The sequence below is a fragment of the Sturnus vulgaris genome, chromosome Z (assembly GCF_052056855.1).
Source record: "Sturnus vulgaris isolate bStuVul1 chromosome Z, bStuVul1.hap1, whole genome shotgun sequence".
Lineage (NCBI taxonomy): Eukaryota > Metazoa > Chordata > Aves > Passeriformes > Sturnidae > Sturnus > Sturnus vulgaris.
The window spans coordinates 6,069,805-6,089,044 of NC_142283.1; the positions used below are offsets into that span (position 1 = coordinate 6,069,805).

Below are 19,240 nucleotides of genomic sequence, written 5' to 3' on the forward strand. Positions count from 1 at the left end.
CTTTAGATCCAATAGCGAATCTGCTTCTTGTGCTTCCATTGTTGAATTTCATGTATTTATCTAAATGTGGTGAAGATAATCAAGTCTGTGCCTTAGTCTGGTTAACTCAGATGCTTCCATGGGTCCAATCATCAATACAATATTTCTAAATACCAAGTAATTATCCATTATCCTCAGAATGGAGATTATTTTGCTCACAATCATGTCGACTCATTATGAGACAGAATTTACTGGCTGCTTCGGAAATGTCATGATGGAAGAATCTGATGCTATGTGATTCCACTAGAATTGTGAAGTGGTTCCAAAATACTAATTACTATTCAGAGACAGCAAAAAATAATTTTCTTCATGGTAGAATATCACTAAGTGAAGAGGGTACTATAATAACAGACCCTGTCTGTTGAGTAGGATTCTCATCTTGAGGGGATTTTTTTTTCCCCCTTTAGTAAAGAAAGCAGTACTTTAAGTAGTATTTGGTATTTTAAAAATAAATAGTAAAATAAATAATTCTTTAGTACTTTAAAAATAATTTTATGGAAGTACAGTGTCAGCATTTCACAGGAGAGAATAAACAGGTCCGACACTGAAGCCTTGGTTTTATTCCTGTGTAAATTTAAAAGGGTAGTAACTCCCTTTTGTTTTGTACTGATCTAGTTGCCTGAGACCAATAAAACTCTTGAATCCTTAAACATTTGCATAATGACTCATGTATAAGTGGGCTGTACTTTTCCAAAGTATCACCTTTTTTCCCAAATTTCAGTTCATCAAAAATTATATTACGATGAATTGAAAAAAGCACTAAGTTTGGTTTTTTGTTACTTTCACTTCAGTTGTGCCTTGTAATTATTTTTTATTATTGTTTTGTGTTTGAAATTAGTGGTCAGCTAAGAAGGAATGTAAATCACATACAGGCAAAAGGTTAGAAGTTTAAAAAAGGTCGCTGGTTCTGAAAGAAATTAATGGAATCATTATTTTCCATGTGAACGAAAGCCCTTTATACAAAGCAAATAAACTTCCTCTGTTATGGTCCGTGAGCACAGCCTCAATAAACACTTCCATTCATATTGCTGGCACCATTTTCTTGATATTGATTCAGCAAGTAAGTCCCTCCTCCTCCTAAATACCCCTATTCTGCTACTCTCCCAACTACCTACTTATTTTACCATAAAAATAGGGACCTTTGTAGCCACTGGCTTCCACAGGAATGGGCCCAAGATTTATTTTGGTATCATACTGGGCTGTGCATGCTAATCACTTCACAGAATTTAGCCAGGAAAGTTGTTTTTTGGGTTCTTTTCCCAAACTGACCAGATGTTACCCTGCACTTGTGCAGAGCTGTTAACCTGGGCTAGTCAAACTGTAAATTATATAAACCAATGAGCCATGTTATTAAAAAATGCACTTCCCTAGAAACCCCAGCACTATGTCTGATGTTTCAGGGTATGGTGCAGCTTCTTTAATTCACACAAGTGGGTTGATTAAAATTTTGGCACGTGTATGTGTGGATTTTAGCACCTTATGGGATTGGATATGCTTCTTGTGAGAGTTTTCCTTAAAAAAATTCTTTCCTCTAATTAGTAAACTGCATAGACCCATCTAGGCATATGGGGAGTGACTATTTAATAAAGTAACGTTACAAAAAGTAGCAAAATTAGGACCTCCCCTTCTTTTTAAGTCAGTGACGAAGAGTCCAATGAGTTCAGCACACCAAGACAATACTCATAGAGTGATGCAGAATGACACTAAAAATGTCTATCTGTGAAAATACTTATAAAAGGAAGAAAGAAGAAAATCCATCACAGAGTTACAAGCTCTTTAAAAAAAGGCATAGTGAAAAATTTCTTAACAAAATGTTCAAATGCTTAGTGAGAACAAGGATGGTTGTGCAGCCAGAGCACTAACCTGCGTCTGAGAAAATTTCAGCTATGTTTTTGGCCTGGCCAGAGAAGTTTAGGATCTCTCCATCATTTACATAAAGCCCTAATTTCTGACTTAAGACAGTGTTTCTCTAAAAAACAACATCATCATCAACAACAACAACAACAACAACAACAACAAGGTTTTTTTAATAGCTAGACCCTAATAATCTCTTCTAAAATTAAAGGGAAAAACCCCCCTGGTACTTACGCTGAGAGCAGTCACTACCAATCCATCCAGGGTAGCACTGACAGGATCTATCAATAGGATTACAAGTCCCATTATTGGTGCAGGTGCATATTCCAGCACAGTTCTTCCCAAATCTGCCACTGGGACATACTGAAAAGGCATTGTCAGAATTAGAATTCCTTAGTGATCAGAACAAGATTTCATTTTCTTCATTTCAGGAGAACACAACCAGTATTTGGATCGAGAGAGGTATTGCTTAGTATAAGGGTAAAGTGAGGTATTTTAAGTTATGGTGAGCACAATTCATATTCACTGCACAAATAATGCAAATGACATTACAGAGAGTTTCATACTGAAGGATGAAAGGGCCTAATGTTTCCGATTTCAGTTATAAACTGAACATTCCACAACAGTAACTATCTTTGGTTTCACAGCTCCCAAGTGATGGAACGGAAATCATGCACCCCATGGAGTCTTTCTGGCCAATGTACCTTCATTGCAGAGGGCTCCAGTGAATCCAGGCAGGCAGTCACACAGGCCAGTGATGTGGTGGCAGGGGCCACTGCTGTGCACACACTGGGGGCAGGTCTGGCTGCAGCGGTGTCCGTAGAACCCTGGCGAGCAGACTGGAACCAGAGAGGACAAACTGTCACTGCTGCTGTCCTACCATCAGCCACCCTGCTGGGCACCTGCTCCTGGCTTGGGACTGGCTCTGCTTTCCAGCCCCAGTGGTGGCTGTTGTTGTTATTTGTGCAGCTCACTGATTTACACTCCCAAAACAAGATCTGCTCCCTCTCCTCAAGGATTTGGTGCGTTCTGGCTCATCACGACTTTGTTGACATTCCATTACATGTCAAGCCACCCTGAACTTGGATAATATTTGGAATGCATACATACTTTATTTGGCTGAACAAGGACAACTTTTGAAGAACATCTAAAGTAACAGAGAGAATTATTTTATCTCTAGATGAATAAGGTCATCTTAGACTTTGATTCCTGGTGTGTTTCCTAACTTGGAATTCAAATAGCCATAACTTCACTGGATAAAAAGAACAGATGTTTTCCAATCAACCTTTCTTTTACATGGTACAGAGTCACTCTAACTTTCAGAGAACCTGAGACCAGAAATACAGAGTTATCCAGTTAATTGTGATGCTAAAAGCACAAGTTTCTCAAAAAGAAAAAAAGGGGAGGAAAGAAAGGCTGCTTCTCCTTCTTTGTTCATCTAATCCCTTTTGGCATTTACTTCCTGATAAACTAGAATATTAGGTAACAGATCAAGAGGAATACCTAAATCGCTGCAATTAGCACTGACAAAACTACCTTGAAAACTTTTCAATATTTCAATTTCATTCAAGATTTAGTCTTTTAATGACACACTTGTTATAAATTTTATGGCCAGGATCTCTCCAGAGATTAACTTCTCCAAGTGAAACAGTGCCAAAAGGTCTTCCTGTTTACTGAAAAGGCAGTTTCTGACCAGGATCCAAACTATTCATATGACCTTTGTCTTCCCAGCCTGCAGACAGTGCCTCAGAGGGGCACAGGACTGGGAGCCTCTTGCCCAGGTTACAGGCACAGTTCCCAAACACAAGGGAACATTTTTACATGGCAGTGTTACTTTGGATGCACTGATTGACTGCAGGGCCCTTTGGAGATTAGATAGTGAGAATAATTACTGCTCACAGTCAGAAATGCTCAAGGAATACTAATGCCACACTGACGTGGGGTTTAGCAGTGCCATGTCACAGCCTTCAGCTTGAAATTTTGCCATTCCTGGACTTGATAGAACTTCACCTTCCTCTGGTTCCCCTTCTCCCTGACAGAAACCATTTCAGGTCATCTCCGACCTTTTAAGTCTCTTTTGGAAGGGCCAGACACATCTTTGCTTGTCCTTAACCCACCTGCTCCTGGATCCTGTTTCTGGGAGACCTACTCTGTCAACTGGGCTTCCCTCCAGTTCCAGACAACTCACATTTCTCTTCCCTCAACACCTTTCCCCCACAGCTTCAGTGATTCAAACTGAAGACAGCTGGACTGCTGACAAACTGTGACAAATCTTGGGAGGGCAGACTTATTATTTACCTCCCTGATTCTGGCATGATTTTCATTAGTTCATCTGTATCTCTCTTCGTGCAAGTTGTATTTTCCATGACAAGTTTTCAAAAGGAACCATGGGTACATTCCACATCCTCTGCTTACTGTGGGGTCTGATCCCACTAACTATTCTTACAAAACAAAAAACCCCAAATATTAACTAAGCTAATGGTCTCTAGCAGACTCAATGGGAAGGCTTTTCATTTCTGTAACTCAAGCATGTTTTATTTATCTGTATTACAAACTTAACACTCATCAATTACATTTGGAAATGCTTTAGAATGGAATCCCCTACGAAATTTCTTGTAAAGTCATGTTCATAACAGTGCCACAGGATGGACAGTGAATAAAAGGAAAGCTGTACCATAACAAAAAGAGCACTACTAGATGGAAACATTTGTTCATTTAGGTAACCCTTTTTTTTCTGAATATTCATGTATTTTGACAAAATGTCCAATCAAGGAGTGTTTCCTAGTCTTTCACGCTGTAATTAGCTAAGCATTATGATGTTGTATGATATGTTTTCCAAGCAACTGAGGGAGAAACAGAGATTTTTTCAAGCATTTTTGTTGTCCTTACTTCTCTGGCAAGTGGTGCCTCTGTATCCTGGTGCACACTCACAGATCCCATCATCTGGAGAGCAGGATGCTCCATTTTTGCAGTAACAAGGCAAGGAGCAATTTGGACCCCACTGTCCCTCAGCACACACACTGTCACAGTGAATACCTGCAACCACAAACAAACAAAACATCTGTGAAGATCTCTTGTGCACAGCTTTGCTTCTCAGAGGGCTGAACTTTAAAATACAGCTCTCACAACCTATTTATAAAAACATCACTAACATCAGGAAAGTTCAACAAGATAAACTTGCATCTCTGTTCCTGCCTTCTCCAGAACAGTGAATTTCCCCCATATTCCAGTTTTGATGAGAGGTACATAAATGGCTTTTGCTTCCTCCATAATGGCTGTTTCAAAACGGCAGAAAACTTCTGATTTCAGATTATACATTTGGGAAATGCATGACTGAAGGTATTGCAGGATCTTTTCCTTCTGAGAATTCTTTGTGTCTGACATAATTTGTGTATAATAATGGGGTGCAGGACACGGAATGATTTCTAATTAGTGGTGAGCTGATTACTGCTCAGCCTCGTACCCAAAGAAAAAATGCAGTGCACACAAAGGGTTTCCAAACACACCGTGTGAGCATTCCAAAATGCTTAGCTGCCACAGTGTTAAGGATGCTGGTCAGTCAGTGCTTTGTTTGACCTGCTTTGGTATAAAATTGATAGTAAAATGACCACAACCTGAATCTCTACACATAGATCATAACAGAAACCACCCATAACAATCATCCAATCACAGTTTGTTTGCTAGGTTCTTTTGTTTGTTTGCTTGTCATTTTCTTCACAATGCAGCAACATTAAATGTAATTTTCCTGCTTTTTAAGAAGCACTGTGCATGTTAAATGCCAGCAGGCACCACTGTGGAACTCAGACCGTATTGTGTCTGCAGCACTATGCATTAACAATCAAGTTTTATTGTAATGCCTCTACTGAATGAACCCTCCACTACGGGAAAAGTGGACTGGATCCAACCACAACCATGTCTTGCTTTGTAAGTATTTCCAGAAAAATATGCAACAGGTTCAATGGTTGCCAGAGTCCTAAAGAAAGCAAAACAGTTTTACATGTGACAAGGGAAAAAAAAAAAATCTTTTAACACCAAGACCTGCTGCTTACAAAAATCCTGAAAAATAATTACATGGTTTGCCGATAGATCAGACTAAGAGGTGATTCCTCAAACCCCCAGCATGTGCCTTGCAAAGCTGCCCATATCAAAAGATCAACTCTCTAATTAGAGGAAAGGTGGAACTTTAGACTCGAACTGTTTTTCTCTGCAGGGCAATCAAAAGACTGAAGAATCAAATATGTGTTTCAACAGATTGCACCAATCTGTGCTAGCAGGATAGAAGAACACTTGACTTTAAAAATCCAGATACTGACAGACAGTACACGGGCCACCTCAAAACCCTGACTGCACAATGATCATTAGTACTGAACTAAAACAAACCTATTGTCAGAAAATAAAAGGCTGCTTACATCACTCCCTTTTCACTTTCTGCCTGCCTAGACAATATCATTCTCCTGTCTCCATCTACATTTGAGAGGCAGTGCTGACTTGTTTCTCAGCAGTCTAGTTCAACATTTTCATTAACTTAGTTATAGATAAGCAAATTAAAGAGAGAGGTCTGATTTTGAGAGATGTTGGTGCGTAAGAGTAGTATGACATCACTGCACTTAATTCATTTTTATGAATTAAACAAGAAACAAGACCACTTCTTCCAGCTGCTGCTTTGTCTGGTGTTCCCAAACTTGAGAATTTGGGTCTCTAAGTCTGTGAAAACACAGGCAAAGCATCTCAGGGCTGAGTCCTGTGTCCCTGTGAGGGTTATCTGCCATATCACACATAGCTGCACTCGGTGCACCCTGCTGCAAAAAAGACATTTTTCACAGCCTCAATGGGTGTCAGCGGTGCCCAGTGTATAATGGTCACTATTAACAAGCCAGTGGTTGCCAAGAGCTACCAAAGTGCATTATCTGAGATTATGTAGACCAGTGACATACAATAACACCAGGCTCAATTATACTGCCTTGATCTGTGCACAGAGGATGCTTTATGACAGCAGTGTCCGAGGGTGATGCGGGCACGCTGGGATGGGGAAGACAATGGGTCCCATGCTGCACAGAGCCACGGGGCTTAAAACAGCCAGCAACTACCTCTAAAAATTAAAAAAGGGGGAAAAAAGGCTCCTTCAGTACACATCAGGGAAAGTAATCCCTTAAGGAAACTGAAAAAACGTGCCTTTTCTCTCACTTTCATGGAGGTGAAGAATATCATCGCTTTACCTAGCACATAAACTGTGTGTACTGAATGTCACTGAGTAACAGTGATGACAGCATAACACACTGCAAGACTGCTGAACATGATTCTGTTTCACTGTAATTTTATTATATTCACTCCTGATCACTAGGAAAATCAATTTCACTCCTCTGAGCGTAGCAAGGCAAAAATCATTTGTTATTTACTGCATTTCTACTTATTAAAGCAGTTTTCAGTCTCACTCACTATTTATTTATTTTGGCAAGTTCACAAGGCACTTAAAAATAACGAGTTTCATATCTTACATTTATAAAAACCAAATGTGTATTTTTTAGAAAGAACAGGCTAGAAATATTAAAGGGACATAAAAGTATTTTAAAAATTAACTTCTAGAGTGGCACTTTTAATGAAATTTCAGTAAAGAAAGCTACACTTTGATAGAAAAGCCAGAAATTATTCAGGAAAAAGAAACACTTTTTAGCAAGCACGAGAACTTGCAAAGCAAGATTACACTCAGCTTAGCTTTTACAACAGTGTTACCAACTGGTTGATGATTGCCACAGTTTTGTGCAAGTATTAACCCCTTACACAATAAAATTGTTTTTATTAAGTTTTCGTGTTGGTTCTGATACTGATAAGGATATCTGCGAGAAAATGTTTTTGCCAGAGCTGTGGACAAAGAGCTCTTTGATGGCCTTCACAAGTTGCTAGGCAATAGCTGAATGGTCATGATAAACTTCAGCTAAGCTGATCTGAAAAAATGCTCATGCATTTAATGCCCAGTGCTTTATACTGGGGGCCTCACATCCAAATCAGCATTCCCCCAGCATTCGTAATTGCATGAATGAAGAATTCTTTAGGGATACCACTCCTTCTGCCCATGCTAGCAGAGTATTTGCACACTCCCTATGCCGTATTTTTAAGCTGAGATGCAGTGATCCACCCAAGTCAGATCAACAAAGTTAATTTGTTTTAGCACTTGAAGGGGGGGTGGGGGGAAATAACCAATTATTTCTTACTATCTTCCCAGGCAAATTTACTATTGGAGTAAGTGCTGTTTTCCAGCTTATTGTGTTTCCATTAGTCTGATAAAAGGTTATCCACACTTTAACAAGAATTGTTTTTCCTTCCTAAAGAACAGGTATTTGCTGTGCAATTTATGTTAACACACATGGAACTTTCCAGTATAGCCCCTCAGCATTAAGACCTATTTCTATACTGGTGTACTTCCCACATGTCAGTGCAAAATTGGATATGTAGCAGCCCAAACTAAAGAAGGAACAAGACCTTCAAAGGCTGGAAAAACCTTAGTGCCATTAAAGCTAATGATGTTTTCCCATGATGGTCCAAGAGCTCACCCTTCACATTTGAGAAAAACAAATATTTCTATTCAAGGCAGCTGCAACTTCTGATGGTGAGAATTACCTTCCTGGTTTCTCTGTCAAATGGATGGGGAGCCTAAGGAAAGGGAGGTGGAAAATGTTACAGGTACTATCTGTAAGTACCCTCACTGTCTTTGAGGTAGGGAGGAACCTTGCTCCACTGCTGAAGGTAGTCAGAGGAATTAATTAAAATTTGTCCCAAACTGAGGACCTAATGAGAGGATCACAGTTTTTCTTTAAAGTTCACATTTCAGCTGCTTCATTGCAGCAGCAAGAGAGTCTGTGGCTGCAGGTTTTGGTAGGAGTTAGCTAGAAAAGACTGTCAACAAGGACACCTGAGTTTGAAGGCAAACATCCTTATCTGCAAATTTTAGTGGCAGAATCCCTTTTGAGGTATTTCTAGTATCCTTCTGAAAGCCATACTCTCACTACATACTATCCACTCCAGAGGTGCTCTTTTTTCATCTATCTAGGAATAGGAATCTCTAGGAAGCTACCAGGAAATGAAACTTCTCCTTTTTTAACTTCTTCATAGGCAGAAAACAGATACACTTAATCACTGATTTAAAACTTTTTTTTTCAAAGGGTGGTATTTCTTCCACAAAAAGATCCACCACAGCGCACAGAGAACAGACGTAGAGAAATCCAGATGTAGGGTAGAGGTAAATGTATTATTGGAGAATTCCTCTACCCAAGTCCGAAAAGGAAATTTGTCATTTATCATGACAGAATGCTAAGATATAACTTCATTTTCCAGCTGAGTATTCCTCTAAAGGGTGCCTTGTCCCTCAGGAGGCCAGGGGGAACAGGTGGAATTGGAGGGAAAACCATGTTTTTACAAGAGAATCTTGGCTTGGGTGCACTGGTGCTACAGCAGCAGCTCATCTTTGCTCCAAAGGTGAGCAAGACTCACAACAGAACTCTTTCAAACCTGTTTTTTTTTGCTTTGTAGGAGGAGGAAAAATGCACACTCGTAGAAAGCTGAGGTCAAGGCAGAGCTGCAGCTTCCCAACAGACGTGGGTGTTTCTACCAGCAGGGTGGGTGTCAGATGGCAGACCTCCACTTTATACTCCAGCAACAAATGTGCCTCTCAGAAATACTGTCAGAGGCACATGGAAGGACACAGAAACAACACATCTGGTGATGGGTGAGCTGAGTAATGCCAGCAGGTGTCCAGCACAGAAAAAGTCACCGACACTCATCTTGCTGCAGCCTATGGGTGAATGCTATGCCTGCTGGTGAAATGTGGGCTGGTATTACTGCATCTGTCTTTTCCACAAACCACTGCCATTGTTTTGGTACAGATAGCAGACTAGTGGTATTTCATAACCCCTGGCATCACATAGCCTTTAAATCGATTTTGAGAATAACAAATGTCGCGCCACCCTGACGTGACATCTCCCCGCAAATGCCGTGTACAGCGGAGCTGCACCAGTGGAGGCAGAGCAGTGATGTGTGATCAGAACACCCACATCACTGCAACTACTCATAAACTGTCTGGAGGGGAGAAAAAACTTTTTCCATTTTAATTAATGAATCATATTCCTTTAATTAATTTAATTGATTAATTCTTTAATACGAAACCTCGGTTTACAAGAATATGAGTTTCCTAATCTTTCAGGAAATTGGGGAGAAATTTATTTTGACAGCTGCTTGTAGAACAGATAAGATTAAAGGATGAAACTATCATGGTGCTTGCTGGTTTGCTTGTTCAGAGAAGTGTTAGATGTACCTTTTTAATGGAAGATAATTCATTTAGGTTTTGGTATAATTTAATAGGAGAATTATCATTACCTATGAGGAGAGTGTAATTTCTGTGTGTTTCTTCTGTTTTCTGATTTAATACTTTTCACTCTTCACTTCTGGCTACTGAGAAATGAAAAAGAATTTTCCCTCCAAATGAAAAAGAAGTTATTTATAAGACACAGTGAAAATGTCAAGGGATGAGAGAGTTTGAGGCAGACATCATCCTCTGTGTGGGCGGATGTTTCTCATTTGTGCCATCCTGTCATGTGGCTCCTGGATCTCGATGGAATGGTCAGACTGGCAGGAAAAAAACATCACCCTTAACTCTTCCTTTCCTAAACAGAACTAAGGTGCTGCAGAAGGAAAACAAGATCAAACTACAAAAGAGCACAGGATTTCTAACAGGGCTCCTGTAAACCTAAGTCTCTTTTGTTTAGGATGAAACAGAACCCAAATGAAAACCAGCAACTCCAAATAAAAACAGAGCTCGAATGAAAGCAAATTTTAACAATTTCTTGAGTCTTTTAACACAACAGTCAAAAACTAAATTTTTACTCCTAAGCAAAACCCAAGAAGCAAAAGAGAACATCCTGGAAATATTCAAAAACAAACTTAAAAAAACTAAACCCTATAGCTTATTGTTGAACCAGTGGGAAGCTGCAGCTGTGCCTGGAGGCTGAGGACAAGCCCCTGTGCCCATGTCAGCAGCTCAGAGCTCTCTCACACCCCGAGGTCACTGACCCGCACTCCCCTTGCAGCGTTTCCTGCTCCCCAGCCTTGCGGGACAACTGTGTCACTCCTTCATTTGCCTCTGAAAAGTTACATAAACTATTCCCTCTGATGAAATTCCCCGGGGGAAGTGCAGATAGCTGTTCTGTTCATAGGGCTGAGGAAAATGCTGTGTTTAAAGTACCTTCTTGGAAAGTCTGTGTTATTTCGACGGCATCAAAATATTTTGGGAAGTTCACCTTAGCGTCATGGATTTATTTATGCTTAAAATCAAAGAATACTCACAAGTTCACATTTTTAAGCTTGCTCAAAATGTATTTATTTTTAACACTAGCTTCCCAATCGTTTTAAACAACTAAATCAATTTGGGTTAGGTAAGCATTAAACTGATCCGAAATCTGTTTTTCCCTCTCTTTATTTTTCAACCAGGCAGGTAACATTACCCACACAAAACTGATGGTTACCTTCACAAACCCAACCCCCCCAAAAAAAAACACAAAACGAATTCACTCTAGCATAATTCCTTTCATTTTAGAAGCTCCTGTATTTTCTACACATCCTCCACCTGCTCCTCCACATGGCTCTATGCACAACCTCCCTCCTTAAGCCTACAATCTTCTGCTATTCCTGCAATGCACTGTTACAGCACAGCTATTTGAGAGCCCTTCCCTGAAGTATTCCCTCTTTTTTTTTTTAATCATTCCAAATATAAGCATCTGCACAAAGCCTGGATTCCTTGCTGGGTATTGCTCTGACATGCAAAGTGTGGGAGGAGGATTTTTCCAGACACTGCAAGCTATGCAGTGGATGTTGTAAAGTGTGTCTAGACATCACCAACATGTCAAAACTAGTCTGTCACACACATGCTATTCTGATGACATCATTCAGGATGGGGGGGGCTCCATTTTATCAATAATTAGGCCTGAAGTCTCTTTCTTGGGAAGTCTATTTCCTTTCAAAGAAAGAAGGCAAAGTAAGCTTTCACTACACAAAATTACTATGTCTTTATCCTATTATGTATTATATAATGTATATTATTGATGTATTATCCTTTCCCACACCTGAATCCAAACACAGTCAAAGTTTGTGCTGTGATGAAGCCTGTCACACCTTGGGTTAGTTATATCACACTGACCAGGTAACTTTTATAACCTGCTATAAAAAATGCTGCTTAATTTTTAATCTGGCCTTTCAAAACTGCCTGTTTTAACCTGAATCCATTCATTAGCACATCTTCTGACTCTGATTGTCTGTTTCAATTTTAGAAGACTCACAGGATACACTTCAAGTTGTGCCTTTAGGACTTGTGAACAGCTCTACCCACCTGCACCATTAAGATGAGCAACTGTTCACGTTTTCATGGTGGGTGTTCTTTGATTAATATATTTTAGTAATTTATGAGATCACCTTTTGAGCAGATTCAAATGCAAGTTTGTGGAAATGTATCCAAAACACACATACAATTACCTGAAAACTACATGAAAGTTAAAGACATTAACATCATAACAAAATAAATACCAAGTAGTGTCAGGAAAAATAGCAATGGCTGGCATAAGGCTAATAGTATTTTTTCGTATTTCTCTCAGGTAGCTTCTACTATTTTTGCACTCCTGAGGCATCTGAGTGGCTAATATTAAGTCACACTATGGCTTGTGGGAAGAGAATTGAACCAAGAAAGTCCTGACTCAGTTAGGTAAGTGCTGGCTCTTGAAGCTCCTCTCACTTACACTGTTGAGACAGGCCTTCTCAAAGAGCTAATACACAGAAAAAAAAGAAGAGTAAATAATAGATAGGTTTGGTCTCCTAGAGCAAAGCAGTAGCTCTTCCTGCCTCTGTATCTGTATCCCCTAGAGATTCCCACTTCCTACCCCCAGTAATCATAAAAGTCATGTTCATCTGAACAGAAAGTAGAAAAAACAGCAGGTAGGCTGTAATCAGCTACAGTTAATCAACCTGAATTGTAGACACTGAGTATTATGTACTTCAAACAAGATGCTGGCAATCCATCCACAGAGCTAGGAAGAAAGAGCATACAAAAATAAAGGTTTGGGAAGAAAACAATAGTAAGACTATCTGTCTGAGGAAATTATAAGCCCACTTCCACCTACTTTGTCTAAAAGCATCATAGAGAAAAGAAAACAATTCTATCATGAACCTACAAGTCAGTTAGGCTAAACATTAATTCACAGAGGAGAGGAGTATGTCTGAAATCACAAATAAAACACAAATCACTGATTTTTAGAGGACAAACCTACTTTGCTCACTTAAGGTTTGCTTATCATGCTGACTCCTCATCATTAAATGGAAGGAGCCCACACAAACAGGTGATGTGACACCTGACCCTTGCAACATTGCAGTATCACAGTGAAGCAGCAAGTCAGGAATACTCTCAGAGAGGCAAACTTACAGTGTTAATTAATCCTATTGAAGATCAAAGAGTGCTTCCAAATTTAAAGCTTAGAAATCCTTGTGAGACCTAAAACTCCCTCCTAGAGATAAAGGGAACATTTCATGATAGCTGCCTTTCTACAGGGTTCCACCATGTTTTCAAAAAATCTTGCTCTCCACCAGCAACAGGGTGCAACAACAGTGCCAAACACAAATTTTAGTGAATGATTTGACTAAGATAGATCTTAAAATCACGATGTAAAAAGAAAAAAAAATTGTGAGAAATTTTCATACAGGACAAAACGCATGCAGAGAAACTTAAAAAGGGTTGAGACATTGAAATGGCAGCACAGTTTCTGTATGGTTGTCTTGGTTTGAGATAAGTTAGGAGGTTGACAGGTTAGGACAATTGGCTGCCTGAACGAAGCTTCCCAAGTTCCTGGACCATCATGATGCTTTATCCCAAAGCTGCCAGAACAACCTCGAATATTTACAGTTGATCATCACTTCTGTAAACAATTGTGCAGTGGAGGTGGCCAAGCTTTAAAGTTTCCCTTTCCATTCCCAGTTTTCTGCAGATCCCACATTGCACAAAAGCTTCCCTAACCGTGAGTCACAGGAGGGACACAGCAGCTACAGAACGGGAGCCTTTCCCCTTCCAACCTCACCAACTCTTCCTTTTCCCACTAGACCAAGTCCCACCGGTGGGGAAACTCTGGCTGTGCTTGCCAAGGGTGTCTCCTGTACCTGACCATCCCGGGAGGCAGCGGCAGTAGCCCGTGGTGGGGTGGCACCCATCCGCGTGGCTGCAGTCACAGCGCTCAGCGCAGTCCAGGCCGTAGGTACCGTCCTGTGGCAACAGAAAGCAGAACAACCCAGAGATGATGGCAGCTGGGAGTCAGAGGAGAGACAAGTCACGGTCAGCCCAGCCCCAAAAAGCAGCCACAGATCTCTCCCAAATCTCTAGGTTGATGTCAATGTGAAATACTTGTGGCGTTTGGAACATGTCAGCATCGCATCCTACACTTTCGTTCTTTCATTTAAGAGGGGAAGATAAAGAATGAATTATGGTCTCTTGAAAAATCACAGACTAAAGCAATTAACTCTCCTTTCTGCATCAAACCCTGAGATCTCTGCTTATGGGTCAAAATGGGTACCACACAGAGGCATAATTTTTAAGAAAATTAGTGAAAACCATTAAATTACAAGATACCTTCAGTGGGAGGTTCACTGCATAAATAATGCAAACCATCACTTTCTTTTGATTAGAAACACTTCTCTTTTGATTAAAAACATTTCTCTCTGCACTAAAACATATACTCCATCAAAAAGTGATAATCTTTGGCTATGGGACAGTGCACAAAACAAAACTATTATTTTTACCAATGAAACATTTTTTGAACCAACAAGAAATTAAAGTTACAAGTTGAATTTTCACATTGGAGTATTTATTTTTTCATGGAAAACATCTAAACATTTGAATTTGCTTTTCCTTTTCTTATTCCATAGAAGCTGGCACACAGATTTGTGGATAATTTCACACAAAATCAACCAAAGACATTGAGAAAAGCACATTCTTAAAAATCTCCCAACAAGACAAAATATAACAGTCAATTGATCTTGAATAAAATTGTCAGAACCAAATTTCAAAAAAAAAACCAAGCATGGAAAAAGGCCAGTATAATTTATAGTAATACTTCAGGGTTACCCACACCAAAGGCAAAAAAGGAAAAAAAAACATGTCAGGTTTAAGCCCCAGTCATTTGCATTCAAGGCTAAAAATTGCTGTCAGTCGTCTTAAAAATCGAATTGAAACCTATATGAAAATTAATCTGCTGTTCTTTGATGTTCACACATACATTCCAACCAAGTGCCACAGGATTTAGCTATTCAACTGCCAGTCTTTCAAGTCTAAAGTAGAACAAAATCTTAAATTACTTCAGTGTAAGGAGGCTTTTGCTCATCTCAACAATACATTGTTATATACAGAAAAGATTAAGCATTTCCTTTGCATATAATCAGACTTGGAATAAAAGGAAATTCTCAAATATGCTGTTGAAAAGCAGTATTTTTAGCCTGATATGTACTTGGACTGAAGTCCAAACCGTAGTTCAAATCTTGAACAACAATCTGAGCAGTGATAATAAGGTTTTGAAGTTACTGAAACAAATTGAAATACATTGATTTAAAAAAGTCTCTGCTCAGACATGAAAAACATTTCAGATAACTGGAAGTATTTGATTTTTTTATTATTATTATTATTATATTTATTATTATTTGAATAAACAATTTCTGTTTATTCCCCTGCTCTGGAATTTTGAAGGAGAACTTGCATTTGAAATAGGTAAATGCTTATGGAAATTGTTTGATGCAGATGGAGAGAGTGAGAGGAAGACAATGAGCTTGGGATGCTGAATGCTTTTAAGCTTTATTTTAATGAGTTTGGAGTAGTGATGCCACTTCTCTGAAACAATGCATGTCTTTTTCTAATGGAAGAACTAATGCAGCTTGGGAGGTCTCATCACCCTTCAGAATCAGGAACTAAGTGATAAAGCTGCTTGAGGAAACAGGGAAATCAGTCTTCTGATGGAGTTGCATTGCTGGCAACACTGGACAGGTGGTACTGCCATCAGCTTTCCAGAATATATTCAATTTTCTTTGCCACTTTACAGGAGTGCTTCAACTCAAAACCAAAAGCTAAGGCCCAAAAATCACTGCTGATTGTTCCTGGTGCAGTTTAGGAGAACAAATTTTCCTTGAAAACGAGGTGATTTCCAGTTCATGTCATTGCTCAGTAGAGCTTGTCCAAACTGAAAGAAGCTTAAATGTGATATGGGAGGGGAATTTACAGGGTCTATGTTCACTTCAAGTGATTCCTTTGCAGTTATAATATCAAACCAACAACCTGCTCTACAGATATACTGCAAAAGTTAGCGATTGACAGGGGAAGGGAAAAGAAGAGCAGAGTGCAGTTCATTTTAATATTTAGTTTTGTTAAAAATTTCCCGGAAGATTGAAGTCCATCACTGAAAACAGTGAAAACCTGGAAAAAACATTTTTAATAAAATATTTCTCTTTTTTCTTAGTGTATGAAATAGAACTGAATCCAAACAGTTACACAATAAATTCCAAATCCACCTGGAATTTTACAGTTTAAAAACTTCTGAAATTATGTATTTGAATTTACATATTTTATTTCTCCAAAGCTGCAGATTACAAGGCGGAACAGAACTGTTAAGGAGCATGCCATTGTCCTCACAATGATTTCCAATTTTCCAAAGTCTGGGAGAGAGTAGAAGTCAAAGCCCCAGTGGAAAAGCAAAGACCTGTCATGGAACTGGATGGTAAGAGTAGCTTCTCACTTTTGACTGAGAAGGAATGAAAATTCCTTATTCATACTGTAACACAGACGTAAGAGAAGACATAATTACAATGACATTATTTGATTTGGGGTGTATTTTGGTATTTTTCTCTCATTATTTTTACTTAAAAGTAGCTGAATAGAAGCAGTTTGATAGCATTTGATGAAGAAATGTTAGATGAAATGTTAGTGCCTGTCCCTGACCCTGCACCCCCATCCTCTGTGCTCCACAGAGACTCATCCCCATGCAGACAAAGAATGACAGATGCCCCTCCCTGCCCAATATTCTCCTATAAAAACTCAAAATTCAGTGGGATTATTAAACTACCTGGCAAGGGAGTTCACATTTCTCTCCCCTCCATCCCGGGGCACAGGTACAGGTTCCATCCAGAGCATTACAAGCCCCTCCATTAAGACATTGGCAGGTCAGGTTACAGCCCAGTCCCCACGTGCCACTGGGGCAATTTATGGAGCAATCCACACCATGCCAACCTGCCAGAAAAAAAAAGAAAAGAGAAAAAAGGGGAAAAAAAAAAAAAAGGGTGGGGGATGAAAGTCAGAAATTAATCAGGTTTTTCCACCATTACTGTCACATGATTCTTGCCTCTGCCTGCCATGGGGTATGTCTCTGACATGAGCAATACTGGGGTAACACTGACTGCAGGATTTATCAACAGCTTCAGCTGAGGGCTTGTCCAGGTTGGAACAAAGGTGTTCAAGGGCACCTTGTAACATCTGTGCACAGCACACATCTGCAGATGGGTGCCAACAAGCAGAAGAGACTGATGGAAGATCTGAAATGGAAACAGGGACACCTTGACATTTTACTGAGAAGCTCTAAACTACACTGAGATTGTTAAGGTGTAGCCTAAAAATAATTAGGAATATTTTCCCTAGCTCAAGCTGCTGCTTTCATAATGTTCCACCAGCATTCAACTCAGATAGTCCTGTAATATGGTTTTAACAGGTACCTGAATTAAAAAAAAACCAACAAAACAAAACATCAGAAAGAGAGAAAACATAAAAGTATTACATAAATTGGATTCTCCAAGGAAACACAGATCTTTTAGATGATTTCTGTACTTCTCTTCAAATACAAAACGAAATGTAATGGAAAACATGGAAAACAGCTCTAAAATGCAGCATTCACCACTGATCATGCCTGATAACAATGGTTTGCAGACTGGATAGACTGTGATGTGAATAGATTTTTTAAAACGTGATCATCCATTGGATCCAAAGAGGAACAATGTGAGGCAGTCAGTCACATATTACCACCACCAGTGACACAGGCCAAGTTTCTAATTTTGTACCTTGTTTACAGTAAGTGGAGGGAAAAATAATTCTGCACTGAGACTGATCAATGGGCTATGCAAAAAACACACGCACAAAAATCAGGCTGCCTCGTGCTTCATTGATAACTTCAAATTTAGGGGTCATTTCAGGAAAAAGTGTACTTTTAGTAATTTGGCTAGGAAATTGAGACACTTTCCTTCAACTGTCTTCTCAGGATTTATAATCTTCCTTTGTTTACAAGTACCTAGGTTCAGTTTAATTTTACTTTTTGTTGTCCTTTTCCACTGTAGTACAATTAAAACTGCATGGGGTACAGGAAGAGGGGATTCTGCATTGCCCAAGGAGTATTTTTCTCCTCACAACCTAGCTGCTTTGCAATATCTACCTGAGCAGGGTTAAATTAGCCCCACTGTCTCTGGAAAAAGTAAAAGTTCCACATTTGCTGCACAACTCATTTAACAGTGTCAGTCCTTGAAAAATGTAGCCGCTATTCGTCTAGCAAACTCTATTTAGATGGGATTTGGGGAAGGAATTGTTCCCTGTGAGGCTGGGCAGGCCCTGGCACAGGGTGCCCAGAGCAGCTGTGGCTGCCCCTGGATCTCTGGCAGTGCCCAAGGCCAGGGATCCTTGGAGTACCTGGGATGGTGGAAGGTGTCCCTGACATGGCAGGGGGTGGGATAAAATGATCTTTAAGGTCTCTTCCAACCCAAACAGTTACCAAATCCTCCAAAATCCTTGGTATAAATAAACCCTTTCTAACACTATTTTCTCTGTGTCAGCAAGTCAGGCATTAGTTTATTCCCGGTCAGGGTCTGTGTGCATGGCTGACAAAATTCTGGCCTCCACAGAGATGCAGACACCAAACTTCTTCAGCTATTTACACATTTTTAACAAACATGGAAATTATTATTAATTGGTTCTAAATTACGTAAATCTCTTTCATTGCATAGCATTCTATCCTCTATTGGTAATTGGTTCCTCACTTCTCAGGCTAATTAGTCTGTATTTTTTACTCTTTTTATTATCTTTTCTCCACATAGGGAGTGTCCAACGCACATATACGGAGTATTCGTTATCTTGCTGTCTTCCTCATTTTCTGATTTCTGCAAAATGTCTTTGTAGCCCATAAATTCTGCACTTCTAGTATTAATTTTGAAAAAGGCGTCTCTCCCTCTTTCTCTCACTCTCCCAGGCTTTATTCATTGAAGCATATCAAAGTTAGTTAACAAAAACTTGAAGTTTCAATAACTTTTC

General features: G+C 39.5%; 1 protein-coding gene across 1 annotated transcript in view; it reads right to left on the reverse strand.

Annotated features, from left to right (window-relative positions):
- Positions 1–19,240, reverse strand: part of MEGF10 (multiple EGF like domains 10) — an 82,613-nt gene that overhangs the window by 12,960 nt on the left and 50,413 nt on the right. Inside the window, exons 12-16 of the mRNA XM_088155891.1 lie at positions 17,019–17,182; positions 14,077–14,179; positions 4,783–4,929; positions 2,598–2,732; positions 2,128–2,256 (exon numbers count right to left, since the gene is read on the reverse strand). Coding sequence (XP_088012017.1) covers positions 2,128–2,256; positions 2,598–2,732; positions 4,783–4,929; positions 14,077–14,179; positions 17,019–17,182 — 678 coding nt within the window. The remainder of the gene's footprint in view (positions 1–2,127; positions 2,257–2,597; positions 2,733–4,782; positions 4,930–14,076; positions 14,180–17,018; positions 17,183–19,240) is intronic.